General features: G+C 37.8%; 1 protein-coding gene across 1 annotated transcript in view; it reads left to right on the plus strand.

Annotated features, from left to right (window-relative positions):
• Positions 1 to 20,084, plus strand: part of LOC136866665 (transforming growth factor beta receptor type 3) — a 310,806-nt gene that overhangs the window by 61,488 nt on the left and 229,234 nt on the right. Inside the window, exons 5-6 of the mRNA XM_068227001.1 lie at positions 5,460 to 5,743; positions 9,746 to 9,944. Of these exons, the coding sequence (XP_068083102.1) occupies positions 5,460 to 5,743; positions 9,746 to 9,944 (483 nt within the window). The remainder of the gene's footprint in view (positions 1 to 5,459; positions 5,744 to 9,745; positions 9,945 to 20,084) is intronic.

Consider the following 20,084-nt stretch of genomic DNA (forward strand, 5'->3'; position numbering starts at 1 on the left):
ACAACCTTCAACATCCTCGCACAACTCAGGAGATACTAGACCTGACTGATGAACAACGAAAGTAAAAGAATGCAAAAAATGAGGAGGGTGAAAAAGAATACAGGCGAAAAAAAAGAAAAGAATGAAGTAGGTAGAAACTGCAGGACAGCTAAGGAAGAATGGTTGAATTTATCAAGTACTGTAGAATATCATGCAGTACACAATCGAAGGTCCTACTAAGGGCACATAGGGAAACCTTAACATAATTTCCTTCTCAAAATTACTCATTTAACTACTCACAAAATCCAGGGCATTTATTGTTGATTTTCTGGTTATAAAGCCATACTGAGATTTTGACAAAAGTTTATTAGACACACAGTATTCATAAATTTGTACTAAAATCACATATTCACATTTTTTTGGGGAGAATTGGAACAACAGAGACTGAACAATAGCTGCTACATTCTGTCCTATCGCCCTTTTTTGTACACTGGTACTACCCTAGAAATATTAGAGTGTTAAATTCTTTGCAATGTTCTTGCATGGATTTTATGATCCGATCCATGACAATGAACAGTAGTGGTGACAAGGCACTTCTCTGCTGGACTCCTCTTTTGATTTCACTAGCTGATGTACCCATGCTTCGCTACAGAATTCTACACTGTATAAAGAATTCTAGGTTAGATAGTGTACAATAGCTCTTAACGTTACCCTAGAAACGCAACGGGGAAGTCACCAAACATCTTTCTTTTTTTTTTCTTTTTTTTTTTTACTTTGGAAAGTAACCTGTTTGAAGATATTCATTTATGATCTTTGTTAGAGGACAGAGATAGAACTAATGAGCGATTTTAAAATGTCAGTAAAGCCATAATGATCCTTGCTGTTTGAAGGTTTCGTGTTACCAACAACTTCTTCCAATTCTTCACAGTTAACCATTCTCCATTTAACCTTTCAAGCGCCGCGTGCTATAACGGTTTTCCTACCGCTGAGCGCCAAGGCCAGTTTCAGTTTTTTTGCAAGCTTTTGTTTGATCACTCACAGTTCAGCTGTTATTGTAGGTAGAAACTTGAATTTTTTTTTTTTTTTTTACTAATACCCATACTCATACAAAGAAAGCCTTACTTAGTTCATTAATGACCATTAGTTAACATTTGGCAGCCAAAACCCAAAAATATTATTTAAAAATAAAATAAAACAAAAGTTTAGCAATAAAATTTAGGTAGAACAAAATTTTTTTTATACATTGCAAACAAATTTATCGAATAGTATAACCTATTATGAAGCTATATTGAAAATTTCATTCATTTTGTACCTAAACTGAATCTATAGTAAAAATAATTAATTTACATATTGAAATGAGCTAAAAATACAAGTCCATTTGCACTTATTTGGTTTATATCTCATTACTTACAAAATATGGTACCGACTTCTTGTACATAACACTTATATAACATGCTACAAATAATAATAATAATAATAATAATAATAATAATAATAATAATAATAATAATAATAATAATAATGACAACAACAATAATAATAATTCACCTCTGTGAATAGCAGAGTCTCGAATCTGTCCTTTTGAAGCACATTTTACTGAATAATGGCAAAGGAGTGTTCGCGGCTATCTGCGGCCTGGTCATTCCAGATCTGGAACTTTGGACTGTTAGATGGGCAGCGTACTACTGCGTCAAAAGTGAGAAAATGTGTGGTTTTTTATTTGATCGAGAATTTCATACGATAGCATTGCTTTTAATTGCGACTTTCCTACTGGCGTCATTGTAATTATGTATGTTGATTTCAGTTGGTAAAACCACTGAGGCAGTCTTTCTAAGGATGTAAAGTAGCAGGTGGAGAGTGAGAGTATGCTGTTATAATGAAAATTCCCCAACTTGTTTGTGACTGATGGTAGGTAAGTGGGCCTACCATTACAATGAAAATTCCCTAGCCCAGTCTTCACATAAAAAAAAAAAAAAAGAAAAAAAGAAAGATGTTTGGTGACTTCCCCGTTGCGTTTCTAGGGTAACGTTAAGAGCTATTGTACACTATCTAACCTAGAATTCTTTATACAGTGTAGAATTCTGTAGTGAAGTTTGGGTACATCAGCTAGTGAAATCAAAAGAGGAGTCCAGCAGAGAAGTGCCTTGTCACCACTACTGTTCATTGTCATGGATCGGATCATAAAATCCATCCAAGAACATTGCAAAGAATTTAACACTCTAATATTTGCAGATATTTTCTGCAGAAGTACAGGAGAAACTAAATCTTTGGAATGATAAGTTTAAAGTACTTTTTACATTAAACAAAAAATCAAAATACCTGTTACTGAGCTGTTAGGAAGAAGCAGGCTACAATGGTTTGGACATGTTATGAGTATGGACAGAATGAGAACAGCAAGGAATTACTTTGACAGAGAAGTGGAAGGGCAAAGGCCAGTAGGGAGGCCAAGGAATCAATAGATAGACACAGTGAAATTGGAGGTCAGCAAGAGGAATTTCAAGCGGGAGGACATAGAGGAATGGGAACTATACTTTGACAGGAAGAAGTGGCAAACGCTTGTATACCACATCCAGGAAACTGGAGCTGGAAAAGGATGATTAGTAATGATCCTTTAGAGGAGGGGGTAATAATAACATCAATGGCGTGTGGCCTCCGGAGAGGCCTGGTGCAGGTCTTTCGAGTTAACGCCTGATAGGCGACCTGTGCATCTGTGAGAATGGGGCCCTACGTGTGATCAATTCTGATGCTGAAGACTGCATTCACACCTGGCCCCTGGATCATGGAATTAACCAGTGAAAATTAAATCCCTGACCTGGCAAGGAATCAATCCTGGGATCCGCTGGATTAAAGGCCAGTGCACTAACTAATTAGCCATTGTGACATCCCCCCTTTCGTTACTCCGAACACAACATTACCAAACAGCAGAAATAACACGGAGAAAAATTTAAATGAAGAGATCGCGATAATACAAGGCGATAAATTATAAGATAGCAGTGTGTAGTGCGAGGGGGGGCAATGTGGTGGAAAAGTATTCAGATCTGATAAATCATCGATAGACACAGTGAAATTGGAGGTCAGCAAGATCGCGATAATACAATAACACATACAATACATACAATACAATACATATAATACATACAATAATACATTGTGTGTGAAGATTGTCAACATATCGCCTTCCTAACAACTTTCATAAGATAATACAATTTGTGTACTTCAGTACCAGAGATGGGCTAGAGCCCACACTCATTCTTTCATCAGGAGAAAACTCTTTGCATAACATCCCTGTTTACCTCGGAGATGATATATTTCAATATTAATAACTTATTTCAAAATAATATATAACACACCCAGGAGAAAAAAGCTCTTCAATAATGACTTAGGGCAAAGAAAAAAATAACATAGGGCAAAACTGCATCACAGGTGGACGGGTGTCAAATGAAAGGAAAAATGGTAAGGATTCGCGCAGAAAAATAAAATGGCTATCTCCAAAAGAACCCTAAAGTAAAGGATAAGGTTTCCGTTAGGTCGAACAATAGCAAGACATAAATGGGATGTTAAGATGGGACAGTAAAATAAAACATTAATCCAGAGTAAAATAAAAATTAAAGGTGAAATAAATCTTTCTCCTTCATTGTGTACCAAAATATGATCTATTCCACTCAACCACATGACAAACATACAAAATCGGGCATCTTACAGATCCAAAGTGCCATGTAGGAATGCACCAAAATGCAGAGTCGCTCAATATAATAATACTAGGGTAATACCATAGATTGGCCCTAATTACCAGACTAAATATATATTAAACCATAATGTACATAACCACCACCATGTCTCAGGAAAACAGCTTTGATGATAAATGCCATGCAGGCATTTACAAAGCAGACTTAGAAACCTTAAGATGGGCCAAGCATAAGACATTGATGAAATCCCCGATAAGATGTCCAAAATACTCCAAAATACCAGGCACGTATAAACGGAGATGTCAATTGCACCAACAATATTGGAATAGACAGTATCGTGCCACAACATTGAAGTGATACATACAAATAAGGTAAGGAACACACACATAATGTGGCGAGATATAAAAAATAGGTGAAACCCAAGCAAAGGGCGTAATAATATGGCAATGCCTTCAAAGCATAATGTTCGGCCAAATGGTAACCAAACTGCGACCGATAAAACACGGTAAAAAAGGCACAGAAATTAATCAAGATAAAGTGGGCATACCAAGTTAAGGACTTGTTGCTGGAAATCTTTTCTTTGCTGGTGTCTGGATTACAATAGTGTAACCTCATTGCAAGGAATTCCTTTGGTAGTTAATGGCATTCTAATTTCACCATGCAAATTCTGACTTCTGTGCAAATGAGCATCCTTTATTTGTGGCATTTACTTGAACTTTAAAATTAACTAAACCCCTTAAATTCCTGGACACGTACAGCATGTCTTTAGAACATTCATGTGGTAAGCTTAACATTCCTCTAACTGATGAGTAATCCAGGTAATTTGTCCATATCATCTAAAAAAAAAATGACCTAGAATTTTCTCACTAGTTTTTGTTTGTATTTAATCTTGTAAATGGTGCTTGGCCAGAAAACTCATTTATAATGTTCAGTTTCTGATCAAGTTGTAGTAAGGTAGAACATGTTGATTTAAATTATGCTTTTAATTTTGAATAATATGTCACTCATCAAAAGCAATTTCATCTGAGAAATGTTTGCCCAGATATTTTATAATCTCACTGCCTTCCAAGGATGCAGAGAAATTTCTATGAGGTAAGGTGAGGTAACCTTTCATAAGAGCACCATTTCTAAGGTTAATAATGTTGTATTTCAAAGGAATGTTTTTAAACACATGGAAGCCAAGCTGTTAATGACAAGATTAATAAAGCATCTGGAACTGTGTCTTAATCTTGAGTTCCATTTAACTCTTACAGTTATTGTAACAGAAGGAACAGAATATTATTTGCCTTTTGTAAATTAGTTTTACTCGGAGCATACTCTATAAAGAGGAAAGAAAACCTGTTGGTACATTTTGTATAAGCTACTCAGTATAATGGTGTAGCAATTTGCTATAAAACTATTGAATAGAAATGAGCTTTTTTTTTTTTGGTAATATCTGAAGCCATATTTTTTCAGTTTCGACTTGGTTAATTGATAACTGTTAGGTTCTTCAGTCTGCTGAAACTAATTTTGAGTTTCTGTTTCAAGTTACCATATGTTTTCTTTTTCAAGTAGTTTATAAACTTATTACCGGTACTCAAAATTAGTTTCAGCAGACTAAAGAACCTGTCAGTTATAAATTAGAAATGAATTACAGATGATTGATACTCAATTACTTCTCTCACTTTCTGTGCAAGGAACTGCTGCAATTAACAAAATATGCAATTCGGAGTGTATCCATCACTTTTATCTCTTTTCCTTTTAGAAAATAGCACTTGATGCATTAAGATGCGAGTTATTTTATTGTTTTAATAGGTGTCAGAAGGTTCATCCGTTAAAGCTGACTTTCCTGTGAATCAGTCACATCAAGTTTGGACAACAAAGAAGGAGCTTCATCATTATGTAAGACAGCAGTTTTCTGCTCTGGCAAGCTATACAGAAGTTCGTGGAGCCAATCTCATCTCACTTAGTATTGGTATGCCGGGAGGGCAGTGCAATGTGCATTCTCTTGTAGAGAGTCGTGTGGTATCTGCATCCCAGACAGTGCAGTTGGAGACTGAAGGCTGCTTTCACGAAGACTACATTGGTGATAATCCCACGTAAGTAGAATTTTATATTTATTTGTAGTTTTCTGTATTTAGCTGCTTAAATACCAGTAGCTATCCACCTTCCTCAATTTTTTCCCACCAAACAATAGTGGTTCATGTTTGTGGGTTACTGTAGTCACGTCCTAGTTCGTGAACCATGGGCAACAGCTGAGTGGCCTAGTAAGTGGTCCTGAGAGTCGGGATACCAGTTGCTATGGAATGGGAGTGGGCATCTCGGACATATTCTGAGTCGTGGCCCTCCTTGTGCTCAGGCGGCTAGGACTATACAATTCACCGGTGGTCCATAACCCGTTAGAGGAGAGATCCTCACTTGGACTATGTGCAAGTAGGGTAGCATCCTGCTTCATGAATTTACCGAGCTCAGAACATTTTAAGCAAGCCTCGGACCTATGGGAGTAATGGAGTCCCACTTCCATTTGACAGGCGAGGGACTCCTTGGAAACAACTTAGCGAACGAAATGGAATTCGATGGGGAGCTATCAATATTAATGGGGCTTACGGAAGAAAGAAGGTAGAACTGGCTGAGTCAGCAAAGAGGATGCAATTGGATGTGCTAGGAGTAAGTGATATTCGGGTAAGGGGAGATAATGAGGAAGAGATAGGAGATTATAAAGTGTACTTGACTGGTGTTAGAAAGGGAAGGGCAGAGTCTGGGATAGGGCTCTTTATCAGGAATACCATTGCACGCAACTTAGTTTCGGTTAGGCACGTAAATGAGCGAATGATGTGGGTAGATTTGTCAATTTGTAAATTCCTGACTTATTAAATGAGAACACAACACAAAAACACATATTTCGTTATTCATTGCTAAATTTGTATTATGAGAATATAATAACAATGCCGTTAATCCGGTGCCTCTATGTTGAACCATTCTCAAGTTATGTGCGGAAGTAGTAACTCGTCGTGACGTCACTGCACTGTAGAGTCTACCTGGCAGCCTTGGCGCTGGGAGTCTTTTCCCGCACTCCATCTGCTACTGCCGTGTTCTTCCGTTGCCAGTGTTAGTGGCTTATTTTTTTTTATAATGGATGTAAATATCATTCATCCGTATCAGTATGAGCCAGAGCGAATGACGTTTGCTGATGTCCATTCAGATAACGATCTCGACATTGATATGCTAAACACTACAGCCCGGGCCGTTACACGAATTTGATGTAAATGTAATGAATGTACCATCATGGATACGGATGAAGAAAGTGTATGCTGTTGTGAATTAGACAATGTAAAAGCAGTGAAATCTGAGAAATGTATGTGTATAACAAAAAATCCCTCGTTTACAAGTCTTATATTAGACCGTGAAGTATTGACAATGACAAGGCATAACATGAGCTTAAAAACAAAGAACATGGCAAGGAACGTTTACTGACAGCTTTAAATCCATCAAATAGAACTTGGTGTTTTATTTGTTACAAACAGTTCACTTCGTGGGTAAATTCATGGACTGCGATTGGTAAAAAGAACAGAATTGTCATACCATCATGTGTTGTCAACACCATAAGGAACACATTTCCAGAACCCAATGGCACCTATGTGGGCTTCAAGCTGTAAATGAAAAAATTAAATTAAAATGGTAGAATTATGTAAGAGTTTCCTAAGCTTGTTTGTATGATAAATATAGATAATGTATTATTTTGACATGAAGTACGGTACCTCATTTATTGTTGCGAGTGAAATCGTGAGAAGTGCTTCTTGATCAGGTCGTCATTGGAAGGTCGAGGTATTTGAGCGATGTTTTTAGGCAGTGACAGATCCATTGCTTGATCTTCAGGTGAGGCTCTACTATGTTAGTTTGCAAGAGATTTATTTTGTTCATTATTGCCTTCTTCCATCCATCGCTTGGCGCCTCATATTTCTGTTTTATCACCCAGGCTCCTGTTGATTTTGAGTACTGAGTTTTGATACCAGCTTTCAATTTATTGATGTTCCAATTATAGTCCAATGCAGCAATCACTGACCTGAGCTTTAAGCATCTGTACGAGAAACGAACTATTTTAGGAGCGTATTTCAAATGAAGGTTGTGATAACTTTCTAGGCTTCCGGTGTAAACGTAGTGTTTTATATGTTCCACATCTTTAAAAAAAATCAATCAATCAATCCATCAATCAATACTGATCTGCATTTAGGGCAGTCGCCCAGGTGGCAGATTCCCTATCTGTTGCTTTCCTAGCCTTTTCCTAAATGATTTCAAAGAAATTGGAAATTTATTGAACATCTCCCTTGGTAAGTTATTCCAATCCCTAACTCCTCTTCCTATAAATGAATATTTGCCCCAATTTGTCCTCTTGAATTCCAACTTTATCTTCATATTGTGATCTTTCCTACTTTTATAAACGCCATTCAAACTTATTCGTGTACTAATGTCATTCCACGCCATCTCTCCGCTGACAGCTCGGAACACACCACTTAGTCGAGCAGCTCTTCTTCTTTCTCTCAATTCTTCCCAACCCAAACATTGCAACATTTTTATAACGCTACTCTTTTGTCGGAAATCACCCAGAAGAAATCGAGCTGCTTTTCTTTGGATTTTTTCCAGTTCTTGAATCAGGTAATCCTGGTGAGGGTCCCATACACTGGAACCATACTCTAGTTGGGGTCTTACCAGAGACTTATATGCACTCTCCTTTACATCCTTACTACAACCCCTAAACACCCTCATAACCATGTGCAGAGATCTGTACCCTTTATTTACAATCCCATTTATGTGATTACCCCAATGAAGATCTTTCCGTATATTAACACCCAGATACCTATAATGATCCCCAAAAGGAACTTTCACCCCATCAACGCAGTAATTAAAACTGAGAGGACTTTTCCTATTTGTGAAACTCACAACCTGACTTTTAACCCCGTTTATCAACATACCATTGCCTGCTGTCCATCTCACAACATTTTCAAGGTCACGTTGCAGTTGCTCACAATCTTGTAACTTATTTATCACTCTATAGAGAATAACATCATCTGCAAAAATCCTTACCTCCGATTCCACTCCTTTACTCATATCATTTATATATAAAAGAAAACATAAAGGTCCGCTAATACTTTGAACTACCGTATTTACTTGCGTATCAGACCCCTTTTTTTTTTCTTTTCCACTTTTACAGCCAAAAAAAGTAATGGGGGGGTGTCCAATATGCGATAACCTTGCACCCTTTGCACTTCTTCCTCTGCAGTGATTTCTTCTTTATGGATCCGCCACGGCTGCCCTGTAATAAAATATACTCACCACAGATGTCTTTTCTCTCCAGGGATGGTCTCGTTCACTAGACTGTCATGTGCGGTACGATAGGAGGGTACAAGGCTATTTGGCTATAGGCTAACCTCGTGCTGACTGTGTGGTCTTAATAGTAGCCTGTGAAAGCTTGTAGTCTAATATCAGGAGCTTGAAAAGAAAAACAGTGAATGTGATATGAAAATTAGGATTTCCAAGACTTAAAGTGATGTTAGCTGGGAAGAAATCTGAGAGATTGAATGTCAAGTAGGGAATATGAAACTGAGTCAGGTGGATCATTTCAAGTAATTAATAATGGTATTCTTTTGAAGACTACTGTGGAATAAGTCAAACACTTTATCGGTAAGTTAAATTAAATAGTGGGAATTTACAATAATATGCAAATGGACTAAGACTTCCTAGTACAGACTTCTTATGAGTTGATAGTTGATAGCTTCTGGATATCTCAGTTCATACACGCTGAAAATATATGTAGGAAAAATTTGTTTTCTTGTAATATGAGGAAATAAATTTCAAAGGAAAGTAGTGGCAACTTGCAGTGTGAAGGAATGATCTCATATGGATGCAAGTTGCGAGAAGCATTTTATTTTTATGCCTTATATATTATAGCTATTATAGCTCTTTGATGCTACAGTTTATGGGGCTAAACTTCTTCATCGAAAGCTGCTTGCATTAGGACTGGGTTATGGTTGATTTATATCTTCCTTTGTTTATCTTGCTTTTTCCATCTATTGCTTCAAAATTTACTGTTTTCTTTTCCATAGGGATGTATATGTTGTTGAACTGGATGCAGGAGGACGTGGTCATCGTCCAAATCGAGCTCCATCACCAGTACTTGTGCAGTTACAGGCTGAAGATGGCTGGCCGCAACCACGGAATGTGGCTCTTATCTTGAAAAGTCATCAACCTGTACGATGGCAGTTCGGGCCAACTACAGGTCTTATGTCTAATATCATCGTAGTGGTGAGTATAACTTGGATTGTTGGTTTTTGTATAATTGCAGTAGTAATGCTGTCTAGCAGAGATGAGTGGCAGCAGCTCTACTAGGAACAATAGTCAGTCAGTGTAAAGAATTTGCTCAGGTCAGGACCATCCTGCTACCATATGTTACAGTAAACAGTACTACCTGTGACTGTCTGGCCGAGGGTCAAATGGCCATTATCAAACTTGACACCCAAAGAGAGTGCCTCAAAACATCAAAAACTTAGCATGAATTTTTTATTGTTTTGTTGTTCTTAACATGTCTGTGTAATTAATGCATTTTAACATGTATTCATCATGATTTCCTACAATTAGTTGAAGATGATTCTATCAGATGGAGGGTGATGGTACAAACCAAACCATGAACTCTACCAATACTAAGAAACTCTCACGGATGCCATCAGAAGAAAACGGATGGATTTTTACGCACACCTTTATAGAATGGATTCCCATAGGCTGTCCTATAAGATCTTCAAAGTAGCCAGCAAGGGTAAAGCCACTGGATGACTGTGGATCCGGCAGGTAGGGAAGAATCTGGAAGAACTTAATCATGCCATCATAATTAACAGAAGAAACTACCGTTCAACTATCAAAACCAGACCCTAACTAACATCCCTTACAGAAGCTAACCACAGTGAGACCAGGAAAGGGTCCAAGGAATGCAGAATATAGTTCAGGAAGAAAATGAAGGATTACTGGGCTGACAGAAAAGGTCAGGGTACCAAGAAGAAAGCAGCAGACAAACCTACCATTAAAAACACCAGAAGCAGCAACCATCAAAACCACAACCACCACCACCACCGCTGCCACCACCACCACCAAAATGAAGTTCTTTTGAGAATTTTGTTGGTATACCAGGAAAAATTTGACATTTCCTGGACTTATCCCCTTAAAATTGCTATGCTACTCTATACTAATCAAATAATACATAATCTAGTGCACTTTCCAAATATCCCTGAACTAAAGAAAAAAAAAAATGAAATGGCATATGGCTTTTAGTGCCGGGAGTGTCCGAGGACAGGACATGTTTGGCTCGCCAGGTGCAGGTCTTTTGATTTGACTCCCGTAGGCGACCTGCGCGTCATGATAAGGATGAAATGATGATGAAGATGACACATGCCAGAGAAATTAACCAATTTTGCCAATGAATAATTTTCTTGTCCTATTATACCCTGTAACCTGTGTCCTGTTCGTCTCACATGATCCATGGTCCAACAAGTCTGTTCCGCGTTCTTCAAACACACTTGCAGTGTTTTAGCCCAGATCCAAGAACTTTCATAAATTACCAAACGTCTCATGTGATTGTGTGGTATAATTAGTCATTAAGTTTTGTTTCAAAAGGTTCACATGTTTAAGATGATTGTGGCAAGACTGGTAAGTCTATGCCGAGTTATACAAACATACAGTAGTATTTTTTAACCCAAATCCAAGAACATTAAAGTGCCATGTGTTTCATGTCAATGTATAAATTTTCATGTCATTGTGTATATTTTCAACTAGTGCATTTGTTTCCAATAGATTGAAACAAGACTAACAAGTGTATTCCGTGTTCCACAAGCACATGACAGTTTTTTAAACCAGAACCAAGAACTTTTATAAGTGCCAAGTAGTTTATGTCTTTGTGAGCATTTCATTTCAATGTGTATATATTTCATCCAGTTTAATTAGATAGAAACAAGACCAACAAGTCCAAGAACATTCTTCAAGCGCCATGTGTTTCATATCATTATATGTGTTTCATGATGATTTGTATACATTTTCAACCAGTGCATATGTTTTCAGTGTTCCGTGTTCCATGAACACACGACAGTTTAACCCTTTCACTCCCACTGGGACATACATGTCCCGCAAGGGCATCAAGCAATACTATTGGGATTTAATTCAATTATAATAGCACAGGACCGTGTCCCAATGGTTATCTATACATTTGTTAGCTTTAGCATTGCCATAAATTGCCAACAGATGGCACTTGTTCTAAGTTTCATTCATAGAACGGGAGATAATCGATACGGGTCACTGTTTTCGTGCCAATTTTTTGAGGTTACATTATTGTGTTCATTGTGTAACACACGAAGGTGCTTATAGCAATAATAAATACCACTTTCTTTCATCTTACATATTATTATATCAGGTTAGTGCAATGTTATATCTAATTTCTTTACAATGGGACACACATAACCCATTGGTAGTTTTTGTTGGGACATATAGTCCCAGTGGTATTTTATAACCTGGTTTACAAAATAGCTTTTGTTTATTGTAGCTAAGATGATTTCAAAAAATAGGCATTGGGAGGATGTCTTTTCGAATGACAACCAACTGGCAGAGTTTTTAGAGACCAATGGAGAAGATTCAGCGTCAGATTTGGACTTCGGCTCTTATGATGTTGCGGATGTAAATTACGTGCCTAATGACAATGATTCGGTAGGTTTGGATGGTGATACAGCCTCAGAAGCAGACAAAAACGACAATTGCAGGGAAATTTAGACAGGAGCCAATGTCAGTATTTAGCTAATGCTTCTGGAACGCTTGCTGCAAAGTGGCAGGATTCTAAAGAAGTGGTGGAACTTAGCAACTGCCATATGGCAAATGAAGTCGAAGTGCTAAAAAGGAAGAAAGATGGAAGTAAAGAAGTAGTTTCCTGCTCAGAATCAACATCATTTTACAATGAAATCATGGGAGGTGTAGATCTCTCAGATCGGAAAGTTGGAACATACGATTTTGATAGAAAATCTCAAAAGTGGTGGAGAAATGTTTTCTTCAAGGTCCTGACGGTGGCCGTTGTCAATTCTTGGATTTTGTATCAAGAAACGAAGCATAAAAAGATTCCGTTTCTAGAGTACATTATTCCCCTTGCAGAACCAAATGGTGGCTGTTAGCAAAGCAAATGCAACAGTAAAAATGAAGAGGACATCTGGGCGACCTACCTCGGCATCAAAATTGATGTTGAATGTCGGAGATCAGTTGCCGGTGGAAGGCAACACCAGAAGGCGATGTGTGAGGTGTTCAAAGCTGAAGAAAGAAACAAGAACCAAAACTCTCTGTACAATGTGTAAGCTTCGTGCGTGCAAGAACTGCTTTGCACCTTATCTCACTTGATCTGTTGCACCTAATCTAACCTACATGTGAAGTGTTCTAAACCTAATAATTTGATCGCATACATCATCGTTTTCAGTTTGGCTACTTAGTATTCTGCGTACCATATTTTACATTTCATATTCTTATAAATAATGGTATTATAAATAAGGGTTGGCATCTTTCAAAATATACCTCTGGGACATATATGTCCAACACAGAAATACCAGTGGGACACATATGTCCTACCCCTCTCAGAGACACAACGTATCAGATATGAATTAGATATTGAAATTACATACTAATTAGAAGTTCGTTGACCAGTAAATGCAAAGAAATAACCTAATTTATGAAAAAAATAAAATTGGTAGTGAAAGGGTTAAACTAGAACTATGAACTGTGTGCGTTACAATTCAAGGCGTATGTTTTGCAACCCATTGATGTGTTTTTAATTAATTGCCATTATGTGTATAATTTTTTATTATGATCTCATATGTCAACCAGTCGAGTTGTATGTAGGCAACCCTAATGATGATTGTTATCAGATTCCCCTCGATTTGATATTCAACAAGAACTGATGATGACTCCAAGGGAGTAGAAACCGGTCTTCGCCCAATAAATTTAATATATTTTACAATGTGTTGAATGGTGGAACATCCAAACTCTATTATATTAATTATACGTCAACACGGAAATGAAAATCATAACCTGCGATAAATCTGTCTAGTCGCGACATCACCCCTGGTGAGGAACTGCTACCACCCTTCCTTGGGATGACATGACGAGACATGTCTCATGAGACCGGAAACCGATACCTCATATACCCCTTTAGCTGTCAATGTTATTTCCTCACCACTTCTTTATGTAACAGCCCACATGTGAGCGGATTGCCAGCTCTACATGTAGCCTGCTACACCTGCATTCTTCTGCCGAGATGAATGCCATAACTCGGCTCATCCTTCGCTGTTTCGCTGACAACTTACTTCCTCAGACCTAATATTATTTGCTACCTTACTCTACTCTACATGTCCAGACGTAGTGAATCAACACTTTAGCTTGAGATAGATCAGGCCTATCTCACCCTCTCCCAGCTGTACGTCACCAGCCAAACCAAACTAACTAATAAATAAACAAACAGGCAAACAAACAACAAACAACCTAATTAGAAGGAATACAGTATGGCTTATACATCAATGAAATGAAATACTACTAATTAGCAAATATACAACACCTAAGGAACAATGGAACAAAACTGAGCAAATATAAAAACGGAACATAATACTAAAATTATAATTATTATCGCCCTTACTTATTACTGACTTGAACTCTATAATGTTCCATATTTGGGAGATAGTGGGTTCGGCAGCCCTGAAGATGGTTTTCCGTGGTTTCCCCCATTCTCACACAAAGCAAATGCTGGGTTTGTACCTTAATTAAGGCCACAGACTCTTCCTTCCCCTCTCCTAGCCTTTTCCTGTCCCATCGTCGCCATAAGACCTATCTGTGTCGGTGCGACGTAAAGCAACTTGCAAAAATATATTGTTCCATATCTGTGTGTCAAAAGTAGTGTTATGTACATACATGGTTACAAAACTTCGTTATTATTACCCCCAAACAGAGATGCTACTTCAGAGATTAATAATTATCTGTATGTTTTCTTCTACTCAATATAATCAATTTTAAACAGCTTATTTAGTGTATGGGTAAATGATCAGTTGTGGAGTCTCCCTTTTCCAACTTCGGTTGTCCGAGGTAGGATAGCCGAGACTTGTGAAATAGCATGCATTCCTGTATGTGTAGTTTAAATGTCCTCTAATATCGTTTTAACCATGTGTACTCATGCTGATTTCACTGTTTTCAGTTTCATCAACAGCATGTGCCATTCCTTCTTTCACCTCTTAATTTTTTTTTCTGCACCTTCATCAGCATGGACCTTTCCCTCATTCACCACTTTCACTTTTTTCTCCCACAAGCTTTCTACAATTATCAATAATTTCACTACTTTCCCTGGCCTTCTCCATTCCCTGTTCATTAATTCGATAAGAGTATAATATTCAGATTCTCTTTCCACTTTATTTATCTCTTCCGCTTCCAAGTATTTAACCCGTAATGCTCTTGTACTTTCACACTCTCTCAAGAAATGTGCATTTCCTAACTCCTTCTCACCCAATAAACATTTATTTGCAACTTCTGTAAATGCCTTATCTTTATAAACTCCCATCAGCCACCATATCATTCCCCTATATTCTCTTTTGGTTAATTTATCATGTATTATTTTCATACCTGGATTCATGAATTCCTCCAGAGTTCTCTTATTATTACCCTCAGCTCTTAGCATTTGTATTTCTATATTTGCTACTCTCTGTGCCACTTTCCTACAGATTTTTCTTTCTTCTAAATCTTTGTCCTAATAGTTCCCCATCCCAATTTCTTCTTGTAATTTCTTTATTTGGTGTCGGTAAGCTATATCTAGAATTTCTCCCCCTCCTCCCCTTTTTAACCTAAATCAATATTTTATTACTCTCTTAATTATATCCACCTTTGTATTGTCTGTACACAGTAATCTTGCTTCACTATTCGCTGTACATATTGGTAAGCCTGTAATTATTTTAATATATCTACTAGTGAATGAATCAAGCATTGCGATTTAATTTTCTGTGTCCCATACTTCTGAACCATATAACATTTTAGATTTAATCACAGCACTGAATACATTTCTTTGTATCCTAAAATCAACATTAGGCTTCCTGTTATCTAATATTCGTATACTAGCTAGGGCTGCTGCACCAATCAATTTTGCCCTCTTGACGTGTTCAGAACATTGTCCATTTCCTGATATTATAATTCCTAAATATTCTAACTTGTTAACTACTTCCAGATTTACTCCTTCAAGGTACCATTTTTCCTTTTTTTGCTAATTTGTTCCCTTTTTTGCACACCATTACTCTGGTTTTCTGTGCATTAATTTTCATACTTCATTCTCTACAGTACTTCTCGATACCATCATTGCATTGCAACTGGCGTTAGTGTGAACAGGAGTATGTCATTAGCAAAGACAAGACCAGGAATATCGTGATTTTCTAAATATGGCAGTGCAAATCTCTCCTCACCTTCAAATTCTGGTATATCATTAATGAACAACAGAAATAAAATCTGTGACAATTTACACCCCTGTTTCAGGCCCATTTTAGAGATAATCTCTCCTACTACTCCTTCTTTCACTCTCACAGTACACTTTATTTCAGCATACATCTTTTCTATAGCTCTTATCATTTTACATGACACGCCAACTTGTCTCAATCTAGTAACGACTGCCCCCCTGTTCACAGTATCAAATGCTTTTTTAAATCTATTGATGTAATATAGAGCTTACCTCCTTTTCCCTTTACATATTTGTCAATAAGAGTTCTCACAATAAAAAACATCATCTGGTGTTCTTCTTCCTCTTCTGAAACCACTTTGAAATTTCAACAGGATTGAATGTCTCTCTGCCCAGTTTCTTAGTCTATTTGCTAGTATACCATTATATACTTTCCCCAATGCATCTAATAAGGTAATTCCCCTATAGTTTCCTGGGTTTAATCTATCCCCTTTATTTTTGTGTATAGGGCATATAATCCCCTCTTTCCAAGCTTTCGGGAATACCCCTTTCTCAAAGATTTTATTGAATATCCTTGTCAAAATTTCCAACATGCTGTTTTGCTCTCCCACCTCTAATTTTATAGATACTGGCATATGGTTTGCCTCCGCCCAATCCCTAATACGTATCTCTTTAATAACTTGCAGACTACCCCTACAGCATACAACTAGGTCATTTGTACTGCCCCCATTTTCTACTATATAGGTCAGTTTTCCACTCTCATCTCCGAACCACCATCCATTCAATATATAAAGCTCCTCTGCTGCGCATAATTCTAGTAGTTTTTCTCCATTTCTGTTATATTCTTTATCCTGGCCATTTCTGTTAACTGCTAATACCTCGTCCTCATGTTGACTGTAAACTGGCTTCTTGTCCCTATCCTCGCGTTAAGATCACCCGTAATTATAATGCTTACCTGATCATATGTACTTCACATTCGTCTAATTTCTGTCTCTAAATTCTCAAAAAATTCAATCTGCGCAAATGGAGAGCTCAAAGGTGGATTATATATAAAAGCTATACATATTTCATTCCTCCAATTGACCCTATCTAATATTCCAGATTAATTCATTAAACTCCGATTCTAAGAGCTGTATCCTATCTTAAGTTGTCTTTGATTACCACCGAAATTCCGCCCGATATACTTCCTCCATTGGATCTCCTTGATCCATATTGATGCCGTACAATATACCCTTCTAATTTTAAGTCTTTCTTGCAATCAGACCAGGTTTCTACAAGCCCAAGGATGTCCATTTCTTCCAGTAACTCTTTAAAGTCATCGTTACCTATTTAATTCCATATTCCTTCAATATTAACACATGATACCTAGTTATTTTTTTTACTTCTATGTTCTACTAAACATTCTAGATCTTTCCCGGGCCGATGACCTTAGATGTTAGGCCCCTTTAACACATTGAAGACGATATCACCCCTTGTGGGGTGACGGATGCTCATACCCTTCATGGGGTGACACGGTAGTGTGTCTAGGGCTCTCAACTTTAGGCTGTCGCGCGAAACTAGCGTCACCATTCGCTATTGTATTACATTGTTCACATAAAGTGTTCATAGAGTGCAGCACGGTGCCCATTCTCTTCTCAGCATTGTGCAACAGGCAGTGGAATTTCTCTGGCATTTGTCACCCCGTGTGTGTACACATACGCAACCATCAGAATTCAAGTATTAATGGCAAGGAAAATAATGTGGATTGGAGTCTGTTATTGCTTTATACTTACATACTGGTTGAAATTTAGCACTCAGAGGAAATTGTAAACCTGGGCTACGTGTGAATAAAAAATGTTTCTGCAAACCTGAAAATGTTCCCCTTTAATTGTCACTGGCTGGTGATATGGTTGAATCATCGCATGATGCAGCACTGGAATCTTTGCTAGTGTCCTCACTACACAAACTACTGTCCAATTCTGACTCGGAAAACGTGGCATCACCTTGCAAATCCGAAATGTCAACATCGCTTAATTCACCACTTGAACCCTTTTCAAGTTGTTCTTCTATCTCTCTATCGGTAATCATGCCCTACTTGACACAGAAACACATATAACATGAATTAAATTCTTGTCAAAAACTGTAAATTACAAGGAACTCATTGAATCTCTGTCATGGAGTTATTTTTTAACATAGTGCTGCACATCTCTATAATTCTTTTCTCAATATCTCCCATGGTATGTACATTTACGAGACCTTATGTGTCTTTCTTTCCATTGTTTGATTTCTTCGGTATTTATGTTTTAATTTTGCTTTAGGCTGATGATGACCTAATATTAGGTCGAAACTAGTCCCCAATCATTTATGTAATTTAAACTCTCTATATTTTGTATTGAAAAGGTGGACCTTAATAATACATTAGTTTTTTTTTTTTTTTTGCTTTATGTCGCACCGACACAGATAGGTCTTATTGCGACGATGGGATAGGAAAGGCCTAGGAAGTGGAAGGAAGCTGCCATGGCCTTAATTAAGGTACAGCCTGGTGTGAAAATGGGAAATCACGGAAAACCATCTTCAGGGCTGCCGACAGTGGGGCTCGAACCTACTATCTCCCGATAACTGGATACTGGCCGCACTTAAGCGACGGCAGGTACCGAGCTTGGTATACATTAGTTTAACTCTATTGAACTCTTTGAAAGGTGTGTATACCAACAGCTCACAACACAGAGCACAGTGTTCCACAACAAAGGTAAAAGGCCATCACCCCTCTAGAGGTGAGGCGTGCTTTATCTGTAGCATTGTCAACCTTATAACCATATGTCACCCCGATAGGGGGACACAAAAATAGTAACTTTGAACATAAGTTATGCCTTTGGTTATCATCTACGAATGAAATGATGCACATCCGTAGCCCACAACAAAGTGAAATATATATGTCGCATTTCCACAGTTTACTACGAAAAAGCAAATGTACACGTCGACGTTAACGTGTTAAACAAGAAGCTAATAATATAGATCTTTCCACTTCCATTATACTCCTCTCCGGAGAGCAAATAACGTCCTTCTCAGATAGTTCTTCTGTGATTTTTACTCTACTACCTGAACCCATCCCCTTCTTCTGAAAAAAAGTATTTTAGACTCACTGATCTATACCTGGAAGTATCCTCAGCTCCTCTACGCAGCGCCGCTGTTGACATCCGGCTCGCCTCGTCATTCCTCTCACTGTTATTTAACTCCACTGGAAGATCTGATGTAAACCGTTGAATCACCTGTCCAGGGTTATCAGCACCAGCACTGCACGTTAACTCTGGAATCCCTTGTGTCATCACTCCTACACCATGCACTTCCGCTGATGACCCAAACTGCTTACTTCATTCTTTGAACACATTACCCAGATCACCGACCGTCCACATTCTTGCCCAGGTATCTTCTATGACATGCAAGTGGTTTCCTCTTATAAATGCCCGTAGATTCGACTTTCTTGCTTGCTGTAAATGGAATTGTAGAACTCTTTGCTCGTGGAGGCTTTTTCTGTCCACATCCCTTCTTATCCAAACCCTGGTGCCCTTCAAGTTCCTCGCACTATTCAAAATTTGGCTTGCCATTAATAAAGAAACAAACTTAATTCTAACAGGTCTTCTTCCCTTATTCTTTCCCATCCTATACAAATCATCTATGTCCCTTTCAGTACAGTCAATGCCTAAATTCTCTCTCATTAGCTTTAAGACTGAGTTCATCAATTCCATCGTTGACTCTCCTTCCGTTTCCTTCAGACCCTAAATAATAATATTTCTTCTTTTCTGCTCCGTTCTTCTGCTATCTCGCCATTGAAATACCTGAACTTGTTCTTCTAGCGCCTTTATCCTCTGATTTAGTATCGCTCTTTCTTCATTGTCCTATCTTATCTTCACCTTTATTTCTGTTAGTTCTTTGGTTCATATCGTTGATCTGTTGATACTGCACCTCAAACA

The sequence above is a fragment of the Anabrus simplex genome, chromosome 3 (genome assembly GCF_040414725.1).
Source record: "Anabrus simplex isolate iqAnaSimp1 chromosome 3, ASM4041472v1, whole genome shotgun sequence".
NCBI lineage: Eukaryota > Metazoa > Arthropoda > Insecta > Orthoptera > Tettigoniidae > Anabrus > Anabrus simplex.